We start from the raw sequence: 26,554 nt of genomic DNA, 5'->3' as shown, positions 1-26,554 counted from the left end.
GCAAAGGAGGCACCCCCAAGCTATCTGTGCACTAGGCTAGTGCCCACATTGCCTATAGGTAGCACTGACCCTGTGTACAGCTGGACATCATGGAGGAAATCTTGCTCACCCAACTCATACTTCATCCCTTACCTCTGCCCTCCACCTTGCATAATTTACTTCTGTCCCATTAACTTATCCCTCTTTTATAACCTTAAGTGACTTTTAACACCCTAATCTATCTCCAACATCTCCCCCCCATCTCTATCAAGTTTTCCCAAGACCTCGCTAGCGCTTTTTAAAAATAAAACAGAATCAGGGAACAAATCTTCCCCCATGATGTTCTTTTGATCTCCCACCTCACCCCATTACTACTTGACCCTATTGCCTCGCATTTCCTACATTCTCTTTCTGGTGACTCCTACACTAACCAATATTTTTAACTTCTCTCTTTCTACTGACATGTTCCCATCCACCTTAAAGATGCCATAATCACTCTCATTCTTAAGATGCCTTCCCTAGAACCCATGTCCCCATCTAACTACCCTCCTGCCTCCCTTCTCCTCCAGCATGAAAACTACTATAATGTTAAACCTACAATCTACTAACCCATTTCCTTTTTTCTAAGCTTCATTAATTACAATCCAGTTTCCATCCAGTGACTCACCAAAATTACTAATAATCTCATCACCGCTAAAACAAAAGGTTGCTTCTCCTTGCTTATCATCTTGGACCTCTCTACAGCCTTTGTCGATGTTTACTCCTTTATCCTTTCTCTTGCAAGTTCTCCATTATCATGGGATTCATGGCACAAATCTTCAAATCTGACTGTACTATGGTGTCTCTTTCTCTGGCACTTGTTTGTCTCTTTCTTACCTCTCTGTTGATGTGCCCTAGGGCTCAGTTCTGGGGTCTGTACATTCCAGGGTAGTGTTGGCACCTTCTGATCCACACTTACCTTGCGTGGATCATTACTACCCCAGGAACACATAATGTCACTTTGCATCACCCACAGAACTCTCACCTTGGCAAGCATCCCAGATCATCCTAGACTGGCCTTGTTTGACGAACTTTGACTAGCCCAGGGGCAATTACCTCTCTGCCCTCCAGGCCAGCCACCCCTGCTACTTTCCCTTCTAATCTCTTCTTGTGGATTCCAGTATGACTATACAGGAAAATAAGTCAGGTACCGCAATCCTAACGATTCCCAGTAGATGGCGCTAGTGATTATCAAATCACTTGTACACTACCCGAACGGAAGGGCTTAGAATCCCTGGAAGAAGGAAACTAATCTGCGGTGGACGGTAAGCGGCTTTAAGAAGATTTGTGTCTGATTTAAATCAACCTGCATCACGTTCGAAGCCGATTTTATAATGCGTTAGCTTAAAGTCAAATGTGCAGGACGGCAGGAAAGCGTATGAAGCAGCCACGGCTTTCCTTACACTCAGACGCGTAGTGATGACATAAGAGTATCTGGGAGGACTAATCACTGGCAGCTTACAGTCCACAACACAGCCACTTATAAAGATGGCAGTGCTGATTATGACGTTTACTGATTTATTAGATTAGTCTTCCATGCTGCTTGCTTGAGCTAGAAGTGAGAGATCTGCTAAGAATTTTTTCTGGCTCTGTCCAGCTCCTTAATTGCAATATTGTAATATATTTGGAATATCCCAGGGTAGTAATAAGCACAGGTGTCAGTGTAACACATCTAGATTTAAAGGGTCCTTAAAGGGAATGTGAGCCACCACACCATACTATCAGACTATAGAAAGGTCCAAGCATCTCCTGCATGCACAGATACCATGTATTAATTCAGAATATATCCAGTATATAGTACCCATGTGTTTTGTTTTTCAAAGTAAGGTATTTGTTATTATGTGGTATGAATTATTGTTTATTTACGGCTTGATGATAAATGGATATGCACACTTCCATCAGTCCGCTAACTAGTATATGGATATAGCAGATTCGTAACTTGGGGACTTGGCGTCTAGGGCATAGTGAGAGGTCTATCACTGGCGTTGCGTTCGCTTCCAGAAGTGGAAGTAAGAACAAGAAGTTAAAGAATGCAAATTAAAGGGTGGCTCAAGTGTTCCCCTTACCTGCAGTAACTGGGGCAGTTGCCAATTCTTCACCATGGGGAAAAAGCTAGTGTACCTGATGTTGCATCATTGGGTGAACCAGAAAACATTTGGCTGGTAAAGGTTAAAAGAAAATTGTATAATTTCATATAAGCTTTGCTGGATCATTTGCATCGTGAAACAGAAGCTCGTTATAGTGATTGCATAACTGGCGTACGTTCAGTCAAGGAGCACTGACATCAAATTATCCTTTTTTCATGTTTAGTAAAGATGATACCTTTATTGGCTAACTGACGTATAATGGATCACAAGCTTTTTAGACTATCTAGGTCTCTTCTTCAGGCACATTATATCATATCAAAAGCTTGCAATCCATTGTATGTCAGTTAGCCCATAAAAGGTATCATCATTGCCAAATTTGCTTTCTCTCTTTCTATGGCAAACACAGTAGACCCCTTTATCTTGTTTTCCAGTACTTCCTTTTTTGCAGTTTCTTAATGTTTATAAAAACAACAATATAGAAATATATAATATTTCACCCAGCATTTTTTGATGGGCAATTAAACAACATTGAAAAATAAAAAAACATCCACAAATTATATATATATGTTTAAATAAGCTTACTTTTCACTTGATAAAGGGATACTGATTCAATCGAAAGCTTGTCCTTAAAATGGAATGTTCGTCCGATAAAAAGGTTTTAGTTTATATCGCTTTTACATCTTTGTTCAAAAATGAATTTTCTGTAACAAATAATACCGGGTCATGTGATCTTGGGCATTGCTGGCAATTACAGTTATAACCACAAGGGACTGTGTACAGCATTTACATAACAACTGTGTGACTTCTGTGCTCCTTTTCTAAGTTATCTACCGTATTTATGCAATTTGTGTAATTATGTTTTGAAAAGGACTGGATGGTACATACTGAGGGCATTCTGTTGCAAAGGTGTTTTGTACTACTTTATTATCAGGACATTTGGCTGGGCTGTGCTTTATGATCTTTTAGTAATAGAAGGGTTACACAAAGAAGTCTGTGAAAAGTAAAACAAAGCCAATTGTAAGTATCCAGGAAGTTAGAGCTATGGAGGCCCCAGTGAGATCTCTGGCGTGATAATATTCTTAGTAATTCTGTATAATAAACATGAGATTGAAATCTAAAAACAACTGACATTGTTAGGAGTTTTTGTGGCTTTATAGTTGTGTATGTAGAGCAATTTAAAGCCATGTTAATAGATTTACCAGTTGGCAGTATATTTCAATCATGTTGACTGGGTTATCTTTTCAACAGAACAGATATATAGAATGAATGTCTGTTTTATTTTTTGACTGATTTTTTTTTTACATCAACATCGAATCACTTTTGCAGATACATGTGGGGGGATTATACAGAATCCTTAATATGCATTTGCCCCTTTGCCCACTCTTCAGCTTTCTTCCATGCAGCGTTCTTTGGGCCACATCTCCGTGCATCTGATATACTTTCTGCCAGTCAGCTCTAGTGTTGGCCCGGTGAACGATGCGAGTGTGTGGAAAGTACTCCCATTGATTTCAGTGGGAGCGCTTTCCTGCTACAGATTGGTTGCTTCAAGTAGGCAATTAGTGGCAATAGTCATAGGACCACGGAGGATATGGGCTTCTAACTCAGAGAAGTGCTTTTTTTGTTTTGAAAGAGTGCATAATAAAGTTCTCCAAGTATGTTGATATGCATTCTTCTTTATTGGGCGTGTGAATTGTTCCTTTAAAGGGTAATGGTGTAGAATATGATCTGAATGTTGGTGGGGTGAAGGCAGGGTTAATACTGTGTGAGATGTAATGGGAATACAGGCTTGATTTCTTAAATGTAGATTTACAAGACCCAAAAATCCAATTATTTTGTCTTCCCCTCCAAAACAAGAAGAAGCATTACAAGGGAATATAAACCAACTAAGGGGAAGACTAATTAGCTGTAGTTTGCTGACAACCCAGTTGCAATCTTGTAGTTTTTACAGAGACATTGGAAAATGACTAAAAGTGCTGTGAGCTTGCTCTATTTTGAGGGATATGCAGAAAAATATGTCTTGAAAATTGTAGAATGTCATATGAGAACTGGCCCAGTAAGACCCTTAGTGAATAGGCCCCTAGATGTTGGATCTACAATACATCATATAGGGAACCTTAAGGTATTCCAAATGCCATAAGGCTTTGTATGTCTTTTGAATATCTGTCAATATAAGTTATACAACAGGTTCCATTAGACTAATCAAAATTATCTGTACACAATCGCATGTATTTGCAACTCTCTACTCACAAAACCTCAAAGATAAAGGAAGTATATATAAAGCTTTTGTTTGGAAAAAGTTTGAAACGAGGAAGTTCATAGTATCTATGGAAATGTCAACACAAAATACTTTTATTTGTTTAAGTGCTCCTGGGTTGGGAACAGCTAACTGAATAGTACTCATTGTTGGTATAACTAACTATAAGGAAATATATTTTATATCATCACTCTTTATTTTTTTCCTCAGTCATAGAAACTAACTTTCACGTAAGTATCAAGCAACTGTTTGGCTAGTCTACTTAGTTTTATGTCTGTTGCAATATCTTTTAAATAACTACCAAGGGGTGCAGATTAGCAACTCCTCTCTGCTTTGATTTAACTTTTTTGAAGATTTTTGTGTTACACTTGCAATTCCACAAGTATCAACTGTGGTGCCTAAAGTAACAGGGACTAAGGGCAGACTTTACACCCTGACCAGTTCCTTTCTATGCTCTTTCTGTTGGCATTGCCTTTCTTTAAATGTGCTTTGGACAGGATTGTACAATGCACATTAAGCCTGTTGTCTAACTGGACTTGCCCCCTGGGCTAATTGCTGCCAGCTCTCTCTTACGCATGGCCTTGTATGTTCAGGGCAGTTTTATGGCTATCCTATGCATGTTTTTAATCCTCAATTGTATTAGGCTATTGCACTTACTTGCCACCCTCTGAACAGATTTGCAGAGAAAGAGACACATTTCAGCACCTCACTTTCTCTGGGAATCTGTCTGCAATATTGGGGCTTCTTAGGGTACTTCTGCAGAGTAATAGGGACAACCTCTCCCCCTGTCCGCCCTTCTGTGAATATGTGAAGACCTTAAGAGAGAATGAGAGAGAGTAAGCAAATACTGTTTTAGCTTTCTAGATTTTTTTTTTTTTTATTACATTTTCTTTAAATAAACATCAAACTTTGGGGTGCGGCCTAAAATCAGGTTCGACCTATATGCAGGACAATACAATACTTCTTTAAAGGGATAGTCAGGGAGTATGTATGTATGTTAGAATGAGAATAGATGCATACGTGTGTGTTAACATATATTTGTAAGCATTTGTGTGAGCATGAATGTTTAAGTGTTTATGTGTTGGCATGGATGTGTATATGCAAGTGTTTGTGTGATAGCATGAATGTGTATGTGAGTTTGTGTGTTAGCAGGGATGTGCATGTGTCAGTGTTTGTGTGTTAACATGGATGTGTAAGTGGTGTGAGAGGGAGTGTGTTTTTAGCATGAGTGTGTAAATATGTGAGCATAAATGTGTATGTGTACATGGTGTGAGAGGGAGTATGTTTTAGCATAGTTGTGAAAGTGTATATTAGCGTAAGTATGTGTAAGCATGTGTATGTGTGTTAGCATTAGTTTATGTACATATGTGGGGCAGTGCGAATGTTGAGAGGGTAAGGAGCCCATGGGGCCACTTTGCTGTACTTGCCCCCCCCCCCGGACCAGAAGTTGCCACCCCTCCCTAGGAAGTTGCCAGATACTGTATGTTCAAAACATAGTAGCCCTGGTCACATGTTTATGTGACTGTACCAAACCACCTTACAACACTTTATTAAGAAAGTGTGATTAGAGGTGTGGCTACAAGTAGGATTTACCAAGACTTATGGGAATGTCTGCCCTGTTGAAAGCCATTGATATAATTGGGTAAGAAATTTAGGAGAAGAATAACGTATATTTGTGACACAATTTAATTTATGAACACATTTTTGCTGTTTCAATTCACATTATTGTGACCTTTAGGGCTATAGAACACTGAGGTGGGCTTGAAGAAAAGAGATCTGGGGGCTATGCTTTGTAACTAGCTGATAATGCACGTATGGGTACCAAGCAGTAACACTGACAGAGCTGACTGTAATAAATAGAAGATAAAAAATAAGAAGTCTTTCATATGTTTACAAATCACATGTGTCCAATAGGGGGGTTATTCATGTTTAATAGAACCACACTGTAGAATACTAAAAGAAAAACAGTTAAACCAAATCAGTTTTGATATTTTTCTAAATTGCTTGATCTTTCTTTTAGTATATTAATTACCAATTGATAATTATTCAGATGCTGCAGCCACGGGAAGTGCACAATTGGCATTTCTAAATATGTAATCAAATGAATAATCAATGTGGTTGAGGCTTCCTTCCTGTTAGTAGCACTACTTCCTCTGTAACTGGATGAAAAGACAAGAAATAAAGCAGAACAGCTAGCTATGACACACGTCTGACAGGCAGCAGTACACGCAAAAAGTAGTCTTTAAATCCTAAACAAATGATTCTGCAGCAGCCTTACCTTCCCTGGATAAACAGGTAATCATTCTTATAGCATTTTAATAGATCTGCATATGGCTTATGCACAATCCTGATTGTTCTTAAAGAAGATTTCAGGTGGCAGGAAGCCTGCATCAGGATACAAATATATGTATAGAGATAGATATTTACTTTCATTCTGTAAATCCTTACATATGAATGGACATATTCAGTCCAAACGTGCTCATAAATGTTTCATTATTTTATATGAATTTGTATACGTTTTCATTTCAGTCACAACATTGGGGGAATACAATAGAGCTACATGTTAAATGACAGATGAAGCCTAGTATTTTATTTGCTAGGTTCATTTTCACCTTTTTTTTTTTACCTAAAATTTTGTCAAATGGCAATATAAAAAATATATTGTGGATGTAACTTAATTGGTTCAATTTGCACATTTTGCTTGCTGACACATTTGTTGGAGAGACCTGTATGTGTTAATTACCCTCTCAATGGATAGCAGATACACATTAGATGAAATGACATAGTTGTTCACAGCCACTGGTATATATGTAAAAAGTGAAATGTGTATATACCAAGAAATAAACTAGAAGTATAAACTGCAATATTCTATAAGATTCATATTCCTATAGTTAGTTTAGAGGCTCCTATAAGTAGGATATTGATGACCTTTTATTTTATGTAATTAGCCATTTAGCAGATTCTTTATAGTCCTGAAAATTTATTGTTTTGCTTTTCTGTGGTTTTGAATTTAAAATCTGAACTTTTCTAACCTAATATTCTTATTAGATGTGCATTTTTATATATATTTTTTATATTATTTTTACACTATATATATATATATATATATATATATTCTGTGTGTATATATATATATTCTGTATCAACAGTGTGTATATAAATATATATATATATATATATGTGTGTATATATATATATAAATATATATGTATATATATATATATATATATATATGTATATATATATATATATATAGTATTATGTGCCAATCTTTTGCTTTCATTTCATAATGTCCTATTATTGCATTTGAGAAGAGCTGCACATATAGTGCTAATGAATATGATCATAGATATATTTGCTCCTGAATCGAAATGCGAGATTGAATACTGATGCATGGAAATTAATAATATTAAAAAAAAATCACATTATATTTCTTAGCTGGATAATTTTTGTGTTTTCATTGATATTCAAAATGAGGAAAACATAAGTGAAAAAAAGTGCAGGTCAGAAAACACTAATATCTTAAATGTAAGAGAAAGGGAGGCTGCAATTAAATCTGTGGAAGTAATTTTTTAGAACAAAAGAAGCCAAGTTGCTAAAAATGTCATTTAGTTGCATGTTGACCAAGACAAACTTTCATTCCAAGGGGGATGCAGAGTTCATTGCGTTACTTTAGTGTGGATGGGGATTCCTACCATCATCTTGGATGCAACTGTTTGACAAACATCTTGTTTAATCTTAAAAAAAAAACTAATTTCGACAGTTGTTTTAGAATGTGTTTAGTTACACACATGCTCAGAAAAAATAACAGTATTTCAGTGCAAATTTGTGAAGGAAGGTGAGAATGACACAAAAACATGTGGCCACACCCGGTAACAGAAAAACACAAGCTGCCCAATTGTCACAAGTGTTGCTCCTTTACATCGCAATATAGAAAGCCAGATTATGACAGCAGGTAGGCACCAGCTGGTACATTTATTTTAAAAGCTAATTTTCAGTACTTTTTCTGCATATGTTATGCTTTCTTGTGTTCGTTAACTGTTAGCTAGCTTGGGTTTTAAATTGCTACTTTCTCTATGAAACAGGGGCTTGAATGTATTACATCTTAGCTACCTGCTGACTTTAAAGCAGTTCATCTTCATCATGTGGCTTTTTAGAGGGAAGTTCCTATTTAAGAATAAATGTATACAAAAAACAAAAACTGCCTGCACTTCTCACCCTAAAAAAGTTGGCAACAAATATATAAACATAATATAAATGAGAGGTTTTTTTTTATATATGAATTGGCCAAAGCATAATTAAGCTTACCCGCCACGTCAAGGCACACTCTCAATAGGGTGAGAACCTACTCTCACCTCCTACATAGTGGGAACACAAAGCAGTTTATATGGCTACCAAACCCTTATTAATGTGTTGGGGTGGGTGCAATTAAACCTCCTCCCTATTAACCCCTGGACAGCAAGCTGCAACCAGACTGATGAGGAGCCAACAACCTCAAATATGTACAAACAGGGAAAAGAAAAAATGTTGGTGCGCTAAGCTAGTCTCAGGCTCAAATAATACAAATGTATAATACGAATAAATGTATGCCTTACATATTGAAGTGCTATCTATGTGATAATTGGTAGTCAGGAGCTGGAGATAAATGATTATCTCAGATGCAGCCTGTTATTTCAAGAACTGGTCACAAGTCTAAAGGAGGTCTCGTTAGTACTCCCTTCTACAGTATACACTGTTAATGGTTTTACTTTATCAAGACGGTGGTAGGTAAATTGAATAGCCTCTTATCAAAACTGGTAGAGGCTAATATAGTAAGAGAATTTAAAAATGCATAAAATGCATGGCATAGACATATGTCTATACAGAATCCAAGACAAGACCAAGAACTAATTAAGGTTTGAATCTTCGCAACAGGACAACTAGAAGGCCCAAGTGGTTCTTATTTGCTTCCAGATTCTATATTTGTGTTTCTTCTCATCTTCCCATCTTCCATTGGGTTCTTGTGTCATACGACTGGTAGGTTATACATTTTACTATGTAAAAAAAGATTACTCAAAATTAGAACCTGTCCTTTTTATGTTGTTTTCATTCTTAGATTACATCTGGCATGGAGCTGGAGAATTATGACCAGCCTGTTGTTCTGAGGGATGAAAACAAACGAAGGAGGAGGAAAATGAGGCCCCATTCTGCTGCATCTAACGTGTTTTCCATGGAGCTGGTTCCCATAGAGTTTATTCTACCTACAAGTCACAAAAATAACAAAACACAGGATATGGTGCTACTAGAAATTGCTGGCAACTGTACTGTTGAGCAGATGAAAGCACATGTTTGGATGCATGCTATTGAAAAAACCCACAACAGTGATTTTTATCACAGACATGCACCAGACCAGTTCCTACTGCAATATCAAAAAAAGGGACAGTGGTATGAAATATATGACAAACACCAGGTGATACAAACATTAGATTGTATAATGTACTGGAAGGTTTTGCAGAAAAATATAGGAAAGATTTATGTTGTCCAAAAAGAGAAAACTTCAGAAGAAACCTTGGAATATCAGAAACAATTAAATTATCTCATTGGATACGATGTCACAGATGTAAGCAATGTACATGATGATGAACTTGAATTTACCCGACGTCGCTTGGTCACACCAAGGATGATTGAGCTGGCGCAAAGGGATGCCAGACTGTATTCCATGGACCCCTGGGTTACTTCTAAAACTCTTCCTGAATATCTATGTAATAAAATTTCCTCCAATAGCATTTTCATCATCATACACAAAGGAATGACAAGTCACACAATCAGAGTATCTATTGATGATACTCCAGATGAAATATTACAGAATTTCTTTACAAAGATGGCCAAAAAAAAGTCATTACTAAATATTCCAGAAGAACACAGTGAATTGGATTTTGTTCTCCGAGTTTGTGGAAGGGATGAATATATAATCGGTAATTCACCTATTAAAGATTTTCACTGGATACGTCAGTGCATTAAAAACGGGGATGAGATACACCTTGTTTTGGACACTCCACCAGATCCCTTAGAAGATAAAGTCCAGAAAGAAGAGTGGCCATTAGTTGATGACTGCACTGGAGTCACGGGTTACCATGAACAACTTACCATTGAAGGGAAAGATCATGAGAGAATTTTCACCATATCTCTGTGGGACTGTAATAGAAAATTTAGGGTAAAGATCATTGGGATTGATATCCCTATTTTGCCAAGAAATACGGAGCTTACCGTTTTTGTGGAAGCCAACATTCAACATAGTCAGCAGATACTTGCACAACGAAGAACTACATGCAAGCCTTTCACTGAAGAGGTTCTTTGGAATACATGGCTTGAATTTGATATGAAAATTAAAGACTTACCTAAAGGGGCTCTTCTAAACCTCCAGATATTTTGCGGTAAAGCTCTTACTGTTTCAAATAAAGCAAATGTACAGTCTCCAGACTCTGGCAGTACAGACTCAAAATGTAAAAATCAACTGCTTTACTATGTAAATCTGTTGTTAATTGACCATAGATTCTTACTTAGACAAGGAGAGTATATTCTTCACATGTGGAAAATACCGGGTAAAGGAGAAGAGCAAGGAAGCATCAATGCTGACAAACTTACATCTGCAACAAATCCTGACAAGGACACATCTATGGCAATTTCTATTTATTTGGACAAATATTGTCACCCAGTTGCATTGCCAAAGCACAAATCAGTGTCTGATTCAGAACTAGATAGGGCAAGAACTGAAATGCCTAATCAGTTACGTAAGCAACTAGAGGAGATCATAGCGACAGACCCATTGCATCCACTTACACCAGAAGACCAAGAGCTGTTGTGGCATTTTAGATATGAAATCATGAAACATCCTGAGGCATACCCAAAGTTACTAAGTTCTGTCAAGTGGGGGCAACAGGAAATGGTAGCCAAAACATACCAGTTATTAAGCAAACGAGAAGCATGGGATGATTGTTCTCTTGATGTTGGGCTAACAATTCAGCTTCTGGATTGCAACTTTTCAGATGAAAATGTCAGAGCAATGGCTGTTCAGAAACTGGAAAGTCTACAAGATGATGATGTCCTCCATTATCTTTTACAGCTTGTACAGGTAGAACACACTTTACATAACTGTGTAGTTCCTCATTGTTGCAATTTACATGAAGTTGCTAAAGATGGATTTGTGTTGTGTTCAATATGCTTTTCTTACTTCCCTTTTTATGTTTGCTCTTCTGTTCCCAAACAATACCCACTTTGTGCTCCCATGAAATGTGTATTCTAACTAGTACTTCTAGAAAGGAGTGTTACATTTGAGAATGAGATCTTTTGTTCCATAAAGCGACACCCATGTTGTTCTAGAATTGTCTTATAAAGCTATTGTACAAAGTTCTTAACTTTAGAATGTGAGCACCTTAGAGCACTGAAGATGGGAATGTTTCTTTTACTGGAATCATTATCCAAACTTACTACACAGTTCTTGCTGCTTAGGTACCCTTTTCGATGAAGGATAGAGGGGAGAGATCTGTAGAAATTGTGAATTGTGAAACTCAATCACTGCATCTGTTTGTCTATTTTAAACCAAATTTGACCATATATATTGCGCTCCTTAATGTCTGTACAATTAAATCCATAGTTTGTGCTAGAGGCATGCACATTAATTATTTTTATTGATGGCAGAAGATTAGAAGTGAACTTGGGAAGTAAGGACAAGGTTCTAGTGAAGTGAAATGTTTCTGTTTTTGTTTCAAATTGCCTAACACAGTAACAAATATACTTTTATACTAAACATTTGTGTAATTCACAGAGTTCAAATCATATTTTCTTATTTTTAGGCTGTAAAGTTTGAACCTTATCATGACAGTGCTTTATCCAGATTCCTGCTGAAACGTGCATTAAGAGTAAGAAACTAAATATTGAAAAATAAATACTTAATAGCTGAAGCAAACTTGAATGGTTCTTGAACTTGAATGTTTTATATAGATATCCTTCTGGTTCTTGCATTATTTGATTTAATGACAAATTGTAATTTCATGCAAATAGAAATGGCATATTGTTAATTCTGGAAATAAACTTAAATTCAGCCTCGGTTAAGTGGACACCTTATACACTTACTTGAGAACGTCCCAGGGTTGGGTGGCACTAGTTCCAATTACACTTTAGTAGATGGGAAGAGAGCACAGAATGGTTGTGACTAAATGTTGCTCCCTTACCTGAAGATCGAAGCTACTTACTAGAGCCCAGGGGGAGCAGCACTTCACCCAGTGACTCCAGGTCAAAGTTCCCAGGAATGCTTATGTAAGCAAGTCAACAAGGACTGAAACAAGTAGAGCGTGTGGGAAAACAGTTGGATCTCTATCTTTTAAAGGACTATACATCTGTAAACTAGCACAAGTGTCTTAAAGCAGATATGGGAGACTTGGACATCCTTATTAAACTAGAGGTTGGGCCAGCAACATGTTTCAGAAGAAGAAGCCATGGTTAAGCTTAGCAGTATGAGCCAGGATAAAGGCAAGCCTAGACAGTTAAAACTGTGTTAAAATGATTATGCCAGCAAGTGTGAGTGTGGCTACAGTTAATGCCATCGTAAGAAAAATGGGAATTCAGCTCATTACTGACATGAGGTACGATTAGCTTTGTGCCGTTCTTATTCTTTGTCCAAACAATTTTTTTTCTCCTAAACTACATTTACCGTGAAGATATGGCATTATAACACGTGATTTATTAATTTCTCATGGTTCCTTAAATACAAAATTTATGGCACTAATCAGGATGTCATTTCAACATCTTTGCAGAGTAAACGGATTGGTCATTTCTTGTTTTGGTTTCTGAGAAGTGAGATTGCTCAGTCAATGCATTATCAGCAACGGTTTGCTGTCATCCTGGAAGCCTATCTGAGGGGCTGTGGCACTTCAATGCTGAATGATTTCATGAAACAGGTTCAAGTGACAGAGGTTCTGCATAAAGTCACTATGGAAATTAAATCAGTTTCTGCTGAGAAATATGATGTAACGTCACATGGTATGCCTACTTTTTTAAGATTTGAATTGGAATAAACTGAATGATATTTATACTAGAGTTCATAATTACCATGATATATATATATATATATATATATATATATATATATATATATATATATATATATATGAATTGAGTATAGTAGTAATATTGCTGGGGTGACCATTATGCTAACACCATACACTAATACACATACATACCTAACACTATATGCTGACATACACTCACACAGTAACATACACAACACCATAGACTCATTCCATGGAAAATGGACTCCAGAATAAATATAACTGGACTGCTCCTTTAAAGGAACAATAAATAGGCACTTGCTATGCCTTTGAAGACCAGCCTTTTTAAAACATTGACTGCAAGTACATTTACCTAATTTTGCCTAATCCATGTTATTTAGCGGGAGTGTCTTTAATTATTTAGTGGAATGTTTATATACTTGATTTTCTATACCGTTATTAAATGCACTAAACTGCAGGTTTTATTAGGGAAGCAATTTGTTTCTGATAAAATGTCATTAATGTAAAAATCTACTGCACGTTATCGTTCTCAGTTGTCTCACAGCTCCGACAAAAACTTGAAAAATTACAAGGCTCAATGTTTCCAGAAAGCTTTAGAGTTCCATATGATCCTGGACTAAGAGCTGGATTACTGGTGGTAAGTAGCATATTCACGACATTAGTTATCTGTAACAGAGAGAGAGAAGTTATGCTTGCACAAGCATTGAGTTGTGCTTTTCTTCTAGTGCTGGGGTTGTAGACGGAACCATGTTGGCCTAATGGGCCATCCAACTAAAACATGCAGCACCAAGTGGCTCTTCAAAGCGTTTCACGTAGAAACACTCTGCAGGGGAAGGGGAGGCTGGACAGGTTAATAAACTTTAGTTAAGTAGCTGGATTCAGCAACGAACGCTGCAGGTCTCTGTCCATGCCATAGGCAAGCAAATGTAGCAGTGTAGACACTAGCAAATGGGAGATGCTTAGCAGCAATCAGTGCCTTATAGAAATAGTCTAGAGGTTACAGAGAGCATGTGGGCTTCATTTTGCTAAATTAAACATTGAGGTCTGACTGCTTCTATAATTCCCAATATGTGATTAAAGCCCGTATTTCTAAATTACAGGTAGAAAAGTGCAAGGTGATGGCCTCAAAAAAGAAGCCATTGTGGCTGGAATTTAAATGTGCAGATACAACCGCGTTATCCAATGAAACTATTGGAATCATATTTAAACACGGAGATGATCTTCGCCAGGATATGCTCATCTTACAGGTATCATTTTTTTCATTAAACACACAAACATCCTTAAGGAATGTTAAAAAAAACTCCCATAACTATAATGCAATAGAAATATATGTGTAACTTAACATGTACTATAATATTAGCTACAATAATAAAAATCCATGCTCACAGATACCTGGGTCTAAGAACTTATTTGCACCGATGTGTTATACATCTCATCTAAAACTTACAAAACAAAAGAGGCTCAAAAATATTATATTTATATATATATATATATATATATACACACTATATGGACAAAAGTATTAGGACACCTGACCATTACACCAACAGGGACTTTAATGACATCACATTCTAAATACATAATATGTAGTTGGTCCCCGCTTTGCAGCTATAACAGCTTCCACTCTGTTACGTTCTAAATTATTATTATTATTACTATATTTAGGGAGAGAAAAATAGTGTGTGTGTATATATATTTATATATATATATATATGTAGTATGTCACAAGTGAATTTTGCATGATAAATCATTTTTATCACTGGCATCACTTTTTTTCTGTTTATAGATTCTTCGCATTATGGGATCTATATGGGAAGAAGATTCCTTAGACCTATGTTTGTTGCCCTATGGCTGCATTTCTACAGGAAACAAAATAGGTACCAACAGCTCTTGTTTAGCTTATTGCTTTTCTGTGTTTATTTAGCTGAGCCATTTCAGGAACTGAGAACGTTTTGGTGGGCTTGGTGTAAAATAAAAATGCATGGGGACAGCATTGTCAGTATAGGTCATCACCAAAAAAGCAATGCCAATTGATATGGTAAGCATTCATTATGTACTGCAGAATATTATATAGTAAATGTGGAGCTGCTAAAAGTATTTTTATATTTTCGTTGAGATATGGTTTTATTTTGAAAAATGCCATGTACCAGGTCATTTCTCTCTAAACCGTAGGAATGATTCAAATAGTGAAAGATGCTACAACGATTGCCCAAATACAACAAAGCACAGTTGGGAACACAGGGGCATTTAAAGATGAAGTCCTGAGTCAGTGGTTAAAAGAAAAATGTCCACTGGAGGACAAGGTATGTTATTTTTATGTAGCTATGCGGAGCACCTCTCAAGTTTGGTTACATGGTTTGTAGTGCATTGGTGAAAAATGGCCAATGTGTTTTGTGGTGACTATGCATGCCTTGCTTTTTATTCCTTTCACCAGAGAAGGTGACTCCATGAACCTTTATGTTTACTGGCTCTCTGGCTAGTGTTCTTTTATAGATGATATTGTACTTTGACATTGTCTTCCGCTCATTTAGCAAAGCTATATATCAATGTACTTGATCTGGACAATATCGAGTGAAATTATTTGGAGAGCAGTAGATTAATTTGTCATTCATCTTATACTAATATACCACCTCTTTTTTTATGTTGTCCCATAGTTCATTACAGCAGTTGAAAAATTTGTATATTCATGTGCTGGCTACTGTGTAGCAACTTTTGTGCTTGGAATTGGGGACCGACATAACGACAATATAATGATAACTGAAACGGGTAAGCCATTCTAATAGTACAGAATCAAATTCAGAGTAAGAGGCTAATACCATATAGACAATGATCTTTTGAAATTATAATTTATATAATATATATTATATAATATATATAATTATATTTTTCTTAATATTCATTTCAGTGTTTCAATCATGTCCTAAACCATTTATTACTGAGAATTTGCAGAAAAGGTCTATTTTTAGGATATATTTTTATTAATGACAGGCACGTGTTTTCCAACTAAAGATTTCTTTAATATTTAATCTGTGATAAAATATTTAGCAACTCCTGATGGGTTGTGACATACTAAGCAGAGCAAGAATATAAGTCATCCAACCAAGGGATGTCTCTCAATTATATATACTGAATATATACATTTTTTTTATTTTAAATTAAGCTCTTAAATGTGTGCTGATTTATATAAAATTTTATCAGAAACAACTATATTATTTTATGTCCTTTACTAACCTGTTTGATTGACCCAATGCACTGCTGAATTCTCCCTTGAGAGTATTCCCACTACTGCTTTTAAAATACTTATGTTTTTGTTTGCATGGAAACGTTAATTCTAGAGGGTTAATCATATTTCCTCTCTCCCTGCTGGGTCTGAAACTCTGCAATCCCCTTAATTCAGAGGGCTTTGTGTGTAATGAAAATGTACCCTCCGATGTACCCACATTTTTTACAGGAAAGGAACCCAAACTCAGTAGTAGAAAGTAGTGGAGTGGTGATCTGTCCTTAAATCATTCAATAATCATTGGAAGTTGATCTCTTTATAGATGTCTCCACTTTCTATTTTCCGATTTTGTCCCTTCTGTCATATTTTAGGTAATCTCTTCCACATAGATTTTGGCCACATTCTTGGCAACTATAAAAGCTTCCTCGGAATTAACAAAGAGCGGGTTCCATTTGTGTTGACCCCAGATTTCCTGCATGTGATGGGAACCTCAGGAAAGAAGACAAGTCTGTATTTCCATAAATTCCAGGTATACAACCCACCCTCTGATTGAATGAGAAGCTTTAGCTGCTGGCTATAACAATGAATACGAAATGTGCTTCATACTACTATGCTTCTGTTCTGCTTTTTGCAGGTTTTCAGAGTCCAAAGAACTAGGGTCCATAGGGTATTCATAGTCCATAAAACTAGAGTCCATAAGGTTTCCCTGCCATTGAATGCCTTTTAACAGTTGTGGTACGCACACCACCTTATCATAAAGCAAACCATTAGGGTTCTTGCAGTTTTAGCAGCTTCCCTCAACCGCATCCCATTAGAGTGCAAGTGTTTGTGGCTAAAGTACAGTCCTTAAGCATAATCCTCAACTGGACTGTACTGCTCTAGACAGCATTGCTATACACACATGAATACTTATTAACTTAGTTAGTAAGTAGTTCAATATGCATTTATGACTTTGAAGAAGAAAACAACTTACCTGCCGAAAGTACAGAAGCTTCAGAACTGCAGCATAAAACCACCTCTGCAATTCACTGTCAGGAATGCACTTCCATTGACATCTAGCCACTTGATTTTCATTAGTTTACATGTTTAGTAATATTAACCTCTGGCACAATGAGACCATATTGAATGTGTATTTAAAATTGTGTTTCTTATCGGTTTGCCCTACACTGCTGCATTTAGAGAAAGCAGGTAAAAAAAAGAAAAGGGAAATTAAAATTGAAAACTGAGATTTTAGTATTCCCCTTTTTAGCTAGCTCATAGAAAGATTTATATTAAATCATTGGCACTGAAGAAGAAATTCACAAATGAAAACAAAAAATACTGCATTTCCCCATTTATAAGACACACCTTTTTTTGAAAAATTTGGGGTCTAAAAACTGGGTGCATCTTATACAGCGGTGATAGATTTTTTCTTTTTTTGATGTGCATGTACTGGCTGCCTGAGCATGATAGGAGTGTGATTGCTAACAATTGCTAGCAGCTAACATCCATCACACCCATATCATGCCCAGGTAGCCAGTTCAATAACTTTATGTAATATATATTTTTTAAAATTTCAGGCCCCAAAATTAAGATGCGTTTTATACATGGGAGCATCTTATACTTGGGGAAATATGGTACATCTGTCCTGCTACAAAAAAGAGCTATAGCTCCGATTGCATTTACTTATGCATGTGTACTGTACTACTCTATATGTGTATTTTTACCTGCGTCTTAAATTCAAGCACTATCTTTGTTTCAGTTCACGCTACATAGGATATATATATGACTTTTGGCTACTTAAGATGTAGATATATGCACAGTGAACTAAGCAGATTCTAAGGTCAGAATAATTCAAACAATACTATTTAAGCCCAAAAGGCTGGGAGCCTGAAACTGATTCTAAGGCACTTGCCTGCAGTGTATAATACATAAAATACACAATAAAAGCAATCCACATATGCTGTGTTGCTTTAGTCAAGTAGTGTTTTTTTTCCCCGACAGACAGAACATAAAAGCCAATGTTAGAGCCACAACACGTAACATTTGTTTTATTTAATACTTTTACTTCGCTTCTGGTGCTAGAGTTATATACTTCTCCTGATGGTTTTTGATTAAACAGGTAGGTTAGATTCATTTTTGTTTAGGGTTAATGCTTCCACACAAGGAGGAAATGTCACAAGACATCTGTTTTCTTGTTTACAACTTGCTATTTATAGTGTTGATCTTGTTCCGTGTTGGTGTTTATGGATGTCGCTAGAGTGTGCTGTTTACCCAAATATATATGCATGTTATCACGCATCCGAATGCTCTATAATCTAGCGTGCCTTGGTGATCTCAAACACTTAATAATGTTTAGTAATGCCCCTATTTAGACTGTTTATTATTATTTTTTAAATATTTAGCGTGATTAAAACCACCAGAATTTCTGATCTCTCATCTCTTTCTCTTTAGTTTATGTGAGTAGGAATCCACCTCTGGTGTTTTAGCAAATCATAGTAGTGGCCCCACCGAGTGTACTTGTTATTTTAGTGAAATGACCGAAATGTAAGCCATTTATTAATCTCTCACTGTTAGCGTATTACAACACTTTATGTATAACAGTTATCACACATTATACATACACACACCCTTTTAAGCAGCCATGAATCATTTGTTCCTACCGAATCCATTACACAAACTCGTAGACTTGTACATTTGTTCCATAAATGGGTTATACATCAATTCAGATTTACATCTTGTGGGTAACTAATTACATGTAGATAATTAAGTTTCAATAAATGGTCTACACCTGTAGGGACTTGCTAATTGCATGTCTTCGGTAGGTCCCCCCATAACATAAATAAAACCTGTTCATTCCCCCTATACATGTCGCAGTTCATTACATTTATGTGTGCAGAAACCTTTTATTACTAGAACAGGGAAAATTCAAGTTGCATATAATGTTTGTGTACTCTAAAGTTTTTCCGATGCCTAAACAGCTAGAGGATCAGCAGATATGTTACCATTTTTAACATGCCAGATAATGTTTCAGAATTTAAATATTAGATTTTTCTAATGTGAGATTGATTGTGCTTTTATAATCTTTACAACACTGTAAGGTTTGCTTTAAATAGGAGATAGCGGGAGATTCGAAATTAGAGGCCATTGTAGCCAACAGTTCACAAGCCTGAATTTTTTTTAAAAAAAACAGAAGATCATATGACGCAGATGTCTTCTTTCCTCTGGAAGTTTAATCACATAAAACAAAATCCACACAAACTTTCAAAGAAGCTTTTTTTCTTCTATGGCATCATCCTCTCAGTGCCTTAATTTGTGTCAAATAAGAAATAAATATTCCCAGCAAAATTATGTTTAAGGCAAAATTTTATTAGATTAAATAGTTAAAAGTTGATACAATGAATATTTGGCAGAAATAGTACTGATACTTTTAATGCTGTATTTAAAGGTGTAAAAGTCAATGGATTAGGTGGAACAGCACCTTTAAAAACATAGGAAGTTTTTCATGCATTGTTGGTTAATGGCTATTTTAGAAATTGTAACATTAAAAACTCACTTGAGCATTCGCAGTACATTTGGGTGTAAATAAATTCTTACAAAGTTCCAGACATCAAGTTTCATAGAAGTGACACATATCGGAAATGAAAGAGTTGCTGTAACAATTGAATTTATGTTTTATAGGAAATTTGTGTGAAGGCATACTTGGCACTTCGACATCACTCAAATCTCATGATTATCCTGTTTTCCATGATGCTGATGACAGGCATGCCTCAGCTAACAAGCAAAGAGGACATTGAATATATTCGAGACTCACTAACCGTTGGGAAAAATGAAGATAATGCCAAAAAGCACTTTCTTGATCAGATTGAGGTTTGCAGGGATAAAGGCTGGACTGTGCAGTTTAACTGGTTCTTGCACCTTGTGCTCGGTATTAAACAAGGGGTAGAAAAACATTCTGCCTAACACCAGATTATTAACACAATTGGTAATATATATATATATCACAAAAAGTATGTATGTATGTATGTATATATATATATATATATATATATATATATATATATATATAAAAATCAACCTTTATCTTAAATTGGTTATTGTGAAATTAATGTGAGATTCAGTAATGAATACTAGTTATCTGGTGTTATTCAGAGTTATATCTTTCCCCTTTTACATCTCCCAAAGACTTACCCATGGCAGATCATTCAGAATTGCCTTCATTTCCCATGTTTCCTCAGCACAACACAGTCCTTCCAGAAAGGCCCTCGATTGTACCTGTGGTACCCTAGTGCTTGATGGTCATAAGCAATCTTCTAGAGAATCTTTACAACTGCGCAGTTCCTTTGTAAAGTTAGTATTACTAATATTAAAATGATGCACAAGTTAAAATATGATGCAATATGAAATGAATAGACTTGTTCTAACCTAAAGGAACACTCTAGCTCTATGGGATTTTTTTTTACACTTATGGACCAAAGAATGCTATTACTTTGTTTAACTGTCATTTTATTCTTGCTCATATTATATATTTTTTCTGGGGGGTCAAGATTTTCATTTGAAACCATATTCATATGTGACAATATTTCATCACACTAATAATATTGTGAACCCTCTCCGCTTAAGATCTCTTCCACATGATAGGTTAATTCTAGCAACATCCCCCAAGTACAGCAATACAGTATCTCATATACATAGCTTTTGCTGCCTTTCCACACCAGTTCTTACAGACATAGGGGAGAACAGGTTGTTGTCATCATCAGGAGTGATGGGATGTTCTATGATGTCTTTTTGGTAACAATGAACCATTGTTTTGAGAACAGTATAAAACATCTTTTGTAACAAATAGCTTAATGCACACTGGTGTCCACTTTGCATTGACTCCAATATGTCTTACTGCATGCAAATTTGTTCTTCTATTTACTAAGTTATTTGTGTGATAGAAATAGACTTCTGTCTAATTATCCTCATCATCTGACTGCCTCTATTGAAACCTGGAAGCTTAAACAGGAATAATACTTAAGTACACTTCTTGCAGATGCTCTGTATTAGTTCAGCATCAGTGTTTTGCTTGTATATATGCGATTGTCTCCCTCCATGCCCATTGATTTCAGTGAGAGCTCAACCCCCCTTGATTAGCATGGGAGTGCTACTGAGCATACTTAAATGTTCTAACTTATTTCAGTTGATGCAGCCAAGGGAGGAGTTAAATCACACAGAAGTCTATTTCTTTAAACTCCAATAACAAAAGAGTGCATACGCTGATTTGCATGCAGTCACATGAATTGAACTCTATGCATTTAACAAGAAACTAGAACTAGAGTGATGCTTTTAGTGTAAAGGAGGACTCCAGCCTATGCTAAATGCATATTGAAGTGCTTCATACCTATTGGAGTCTCATTTAATGCGTCCCCTGACTGCCTCCACTGAAAGCAGAAGCATACTTAAGTATCATTTCTTGGCCATACATCAATTTTAATCAATAGTTCTACCAGCAGCTAATTCCATGTATGTCACCTAAACACCAATGTTGGACTAGCGTAGCTGAGATTGGCTGCTGCTATCCCCATTGCAGAACATCTACAGGAAGTGTGCTTAAGTATGCTTCCTGTAGATGCAACCCCAATAACTAGTATCTAATAGCATGAAGAAAATTATAAAATGGACTTCAATACGAATTATAAATGCTTTTGAGGCACAGACTGTTCCTTTAATATATTGTATACATAAATAGAAGCATCATTGGCTGTTTTTGTGCTGTGTATAGGAGCATTTTTAGAGTCTTGATGATGAGTGGCACTATTTTGTGCTCTCTGACACTCACAAGGGTACAAGCAATGAGATGATTGTAGGATTTACATTGTTGGGTTTGCACTGATTAATAACATAACAATCAACCTTTCCCTGAAGTAAGTTCTCATATGTTTATTTGAAATTAACGATTGCACAAGTGCACTGTTCCCCTAGGGGTTTAAAAGAAAAAATAACAATGTTCATTTCCTGTATACTGTTCAACTCATGGAAATCTTAAGCTTGTCTTAAAATGTGTCTCTGGCTTTTATCATGAACATTATTCATCTGTGTCTTGTGTATAACTTTCAAATACCAAATTATACAAGTTATTTCCAGCTGCCCTGCTCCTTTTAAGTGCCTCCTTTCATACTTGGGTGAAGAAGTCACATGCGTTTGCCGTTTGTTATTCTTACATAAAATCAAGTGATATGTCTGGTTGATCAGTGTAACAACCTGTCTACATGGGAGATTTCTGTTCCAAAGCCTGATAAATAACAAACTACATGTAATGAATTCCATTAACATGTTGCTTATTATAATCCGTTTGTACCATTTCATTTATTCAGTTAACTAGAAAAATAAAATGTAACAAATGTTGAACACAACATGTAAATTTGGGGTGCTGAAAATAAAATATCATCGGTTATTACTGAGATGTACCATATATCTGCAAGTGCAGCAGAATAAATGCCAGGGTGCCAAGAAGCCTTCAAGCTGGAGAAGGGCTTTTATCAAATTCTACATTCATCATAGTCTCTCTCTCTCATCACTCTTACAAATTGGAGTAAGCTATATCCCACCTCAACCAGGATCGGGATATATGAGAGGTTGAGAATACAGCAACCATTCCTCTTGAAAAAAGGATTGGATTTTGGAGAGTGTCAGAAAAATAGTGACTGGAGTGGAAACTAATGGAATATATATAATGTAAGGCCACGTTAATCACTGGTATCTGATGTGCAAGTGTTTTGGATTGAAGAGGCCATCTGGTTACTGTGCCCAATCTGGGAAATAGAAACATCAGCTAAAATATTCCACAAAAGGTTTTGTTTATTTCTAGCATTTAGTGGAAATGTACTTTGTGTTCCCAAATGCCTCAGTTTTTCTGTGATTCTATTTCTGAGTTGCAAATTATTGGATAATGTCAAGGCATTTTATTGTTACGTAGAATGATATAGTACTAAATAGTTTTGTGATGAAATTCTACATCAGAAGCTTTTCAAGGTCTTGCATTGTCACAATATTTAAACAATTAGATGTTTTCAAGTCATATTTTCAAACAGGCAAATCAACTATAGTTGGACCAAATAAATACCTTAAAATGTAAATATTTGATACTATCTTGTAATATAATTAGCTAATTGGGACACATGGTAGTAATATCAGTGCTTCTATATCCATTAAAATGAAGGACCTTCCTAAATACCTAGATGTACATTCAGAATGTGTAATAAACATATTGGTGTCTACAGATTATAATCTGTATACCATTTTTAATTCAATTATAGAATTTCATTATTGATATTTTTATCTATTAAATTGGTTCTTTAATGTGAGTGACAAAATAACAAGCTTGCTCATGTAGTTTACATTTTAAAAACATTAACATCTACCTATATGCTACAATTAATTATCCTGATATTTAATGTTACGTTTTATACGATAGATCAAGTAATGCATTTGCAAGGTTGGTGCGTCATTATCAGGATGAATTTAAATTACTAATGTAGTGGTCAGTGATATTAGGGCTCAGAAAAAGATAGATCTCTACATTGCACTCATTAATCTCTCATTAATTAAATTGGCAGGCTTGACTGGTATACAATAAGCATTGTGCTATGCAAGCTCAACAATCTTTAAAGAAGGAGCAGAGTGAATGGAGTTTTGTAATAAGGAAAAAAGAGGCCATCTAAGGATAAACTGCAACAGGCTTTTTATTTGATTGGACTCAGAATAGGGTACTTAATAGAAAGCTTCACATAACCGAGAACAGACAAAAGTCTAAGTAGGAATAATCCAATCAACTGTGCTTTTTTTTTTAGCAAAAGAACTATATCATGTTATTAAAGATTAGTGCTGGAAAAAAAAACCTAGAAATTCTCCAAGGTTTTTAAAGTTATAGTTCCTGCTTAAATATTTGTGATTTATTTCTGCCATATTAAAGGTGAGATTTAATCAAGTCGGTAGATTTCGTAAGACTCACCGTTCATCCTGTGCACACTTTGGGAAATTAATCTCACAGATGGGAATTTTTCATGACATAAATGTAGTAAATACTATATTAAGGGGATGCATTTGCAGGGAGGCGTCTCCAAAGAATGTGAGCTGCAGTGACTTAATTCAGTAGTGCTATTTATTAAATTAGTAACATATGAGCCCCCTAACTTCCATGTCAGAATGAGAAAAAAATGACCACACTCCTCTAGCCATGAGGAGCTCCCTTTTGTAAAAGCAGAATCAGAAGTGTCCTCTACCGTTGATATGCTTCCAAAATGTCCTGTATGAAAGGTCACTAGAAGGTCTTGAATCAGAAGTGTCCTCTACAGTTGATATGCTTCCAAAATGTCCTGTATGAAAGGTCACTAGAAGGTCTTGTTATTGGTTTGTGGTTGTAAACCATAATGAATGTTATGTTAAGTGGCAAGTGGAATCACAAATGACAATTAGTATATATATAGTATATGACCTATGACCTTTGCAGCCCACCACAAGTTCCTTGTCCTTGTTGATAGACCTGTTGTTTACATTTGTCATATCACTGTGTACAAATATGTGAACAAATTTGCCATCTTTCTTGCCTTCCTTATTATAAACACCTCTGTGATGTTTGGTGTTCTGCATCACCAGCGCAGAAAGAACACCCCTTTTAGAACACCTCTGACAACAGGGGCACGCACAGAATTAATGAGTAACTGTGTGTTGGTGTGGCAGAGCCTGTCCTGGTGTGTGTTTGGGTGTTGGTGTGGCAGAGCCTGTCCTGGTGTGTGTATTTGGTCACTTACTGTAGGAATAAATTGAACTATTTAATTTTTGCATTTTATTTTAAAACACCCTCCTGAATTTGTAGTCACTTCAGAGGACAACATTTTCTAGGCCCAGAAATCAGTGAGAGGAAAAGTAAAGGTTTTGTGTTATTTACTGTATTTCAATCTGCATATCTTATTAAAAAGGATTAGTGGCACTAAATTGTGGCTTCAGGCATCCCGTGTATAATGATAAGATATTCTTTCTTAGTGCACTGATGTACTCCCAATCCCATCACATTAGATCAATATACGTTAGAAAATCAGGAAAAGATGGGCATGGATGGTGGGCTGATTCCATGGCGCAATGGGCCACTTGACTAGACTTGCCTCCCAGGCCTTAGTCCTCCCCTGTCTGACACCTCTAAGGATCAGGCAGAAGAGCAGTCAGAACAATCCAATAGTGGAGGCAGGAAGCAAGTTCAATAATAATTAATCAGGCAAAAGTTGTAGGGGGCGACAGGCAGTATAATCAGGAAACAAGCCAGAAGTGAACATTTGGGAAGAGGCACTCAGAAACTTGAAAACGAACAGGATACAGGAGAAAGGTAATGGTGGGTGTTGGGACCTTACTACTTTAACTCTGGAATAGCCAAGCACTCATTCTCACTTGGCGTGCCAAGTTCTGTTTATAGTTTTGTCTGGGATGCCCAGTGTGCTGTTTAGTGACACATTGTATCGCACCATGCAAACATAGCAAATGTGGAGGCATACATGGAATAGTGGGCAGCAGGGATGTTCATCAACGTTAAGAAAGATGCTTGTGTAAGTGACGTACTTTGTGATGTGCACACTCTCAAAGACACATGTGAAGGGTGCCAGAATAGGTGCGTAGCAGTGTAAGTAAGTGTAAGGCCAGAGTATCCGCACTCGTACAATACAACCAATCTGGGCTGTTACCCCAATCCCCTATAGACGTACCCCTTCAGTCTACAATAGACGTACCGGTACGTCCATAAAACGCAAAACGCATCTCAAGTAGGGTGACAACATTTTTGTTCTGCCATTCAGGGACACACTATGAAGCAGATGAGATTACACACACAGGAGTGTGTGTGTGTGTGTGTGTGTATATATATATATATATATACACACACACACACACACACACATATATTCACACCGTCGCATACATA

At 36.3% G+C, this 26,554-nt stretch overlaps 1 protein-coding gene across 2 annotated transcripts; it reads left to right on the top strand.

The window, feature by feature from the left end:
- The first annotated feature begins 1,210 nt into the window (after positions 1–1,210).
- Positions 1,211–20,595, top strand: PIK3CG (phosphatidylinositol-4,5-bisphosphate 3-kinase catalytic subunit gamma). 2 transcript variants are annotated; one of them, XM_053463197.1, is made up of 11 exons: positions 1,211–1,283; positions 9,455–11,470; positions 12,192–12,257; positions 13,152–13,377; positions 13,940–14,043; positions 14,507–14,653; positions 15,193–15,283; positions 15,579–15,709; positions 16,061–16,172; positions 16,998–17,155; positions 20,287–20,595. In XM_053463197.1, the coding sequence occupies exons 2-11, from the start codon at positions 9,467–9,469 to the stop codon at positions 20,566–20,568; spliced, it is 3,321 nt and encodes a 1,106-aa protein (XP_053319172.1). In that variant the 5' UTR covers positions 1,211–1,283; positions 9,455–9,466; the 3' UTR covers positions 20,569–20,595. The 2 variants fall into 2 exon arrangements, with proteins under 2 accessions (XP_053319172.1, XP_053319171.1); XM_053463196.1 differs by lacking the exon at positions 1,211–1,283 and adding an exon at positions 6,490–6,654.
- The last annotated feature ends 5,959 nt before the right edge of the window (positions 20,596–26,554 follow it).

This window comes from Spea bombifrons, chromosome 4, assembly GCF_027358695.1.
Source record: "Spea bombifrons isolate aSpeBom1 chromosome 4, aSpeBom1.2.pri, whole genome shotgun sequence".
Taxonomy (NCBI): Eukaryota; Metazoa; Chordata; class Amphibia; order Anura; family Pelobatidae; genus Spea; species Spea bombifrons.
The sequence above is the reverse complement of the archived record's forward strand: the minus strand, read 5'-3'. Positions and strand labels throughout refer to the sequence as shown.

Excerpts from the sequence above, each read along its gene's own strand:
- PIK3CG (XM_053463197.1), top strand. The coding sequence starts at position 9,467 with ATGGAGCTGGAGAATTATGACCAGCCTGTTGTTCTGAGGGATGAAAAC. Across the intron at positions 14,044-14,506 it reads TAAGAGCTGGATTACTGGTG|GTAGAAAAGTGCAAGGTGAT; the intron begins GTAAGTAGCATA and ends TCTAAATTACAG. Across the intron at positions 15,710-16,060 it reads AATGTCCACTGGAGGACAAG|TTCATTACAGCAGTTGAAAA; the intron begins GTATGTTATTTT and ends GTTGTCCCATAG.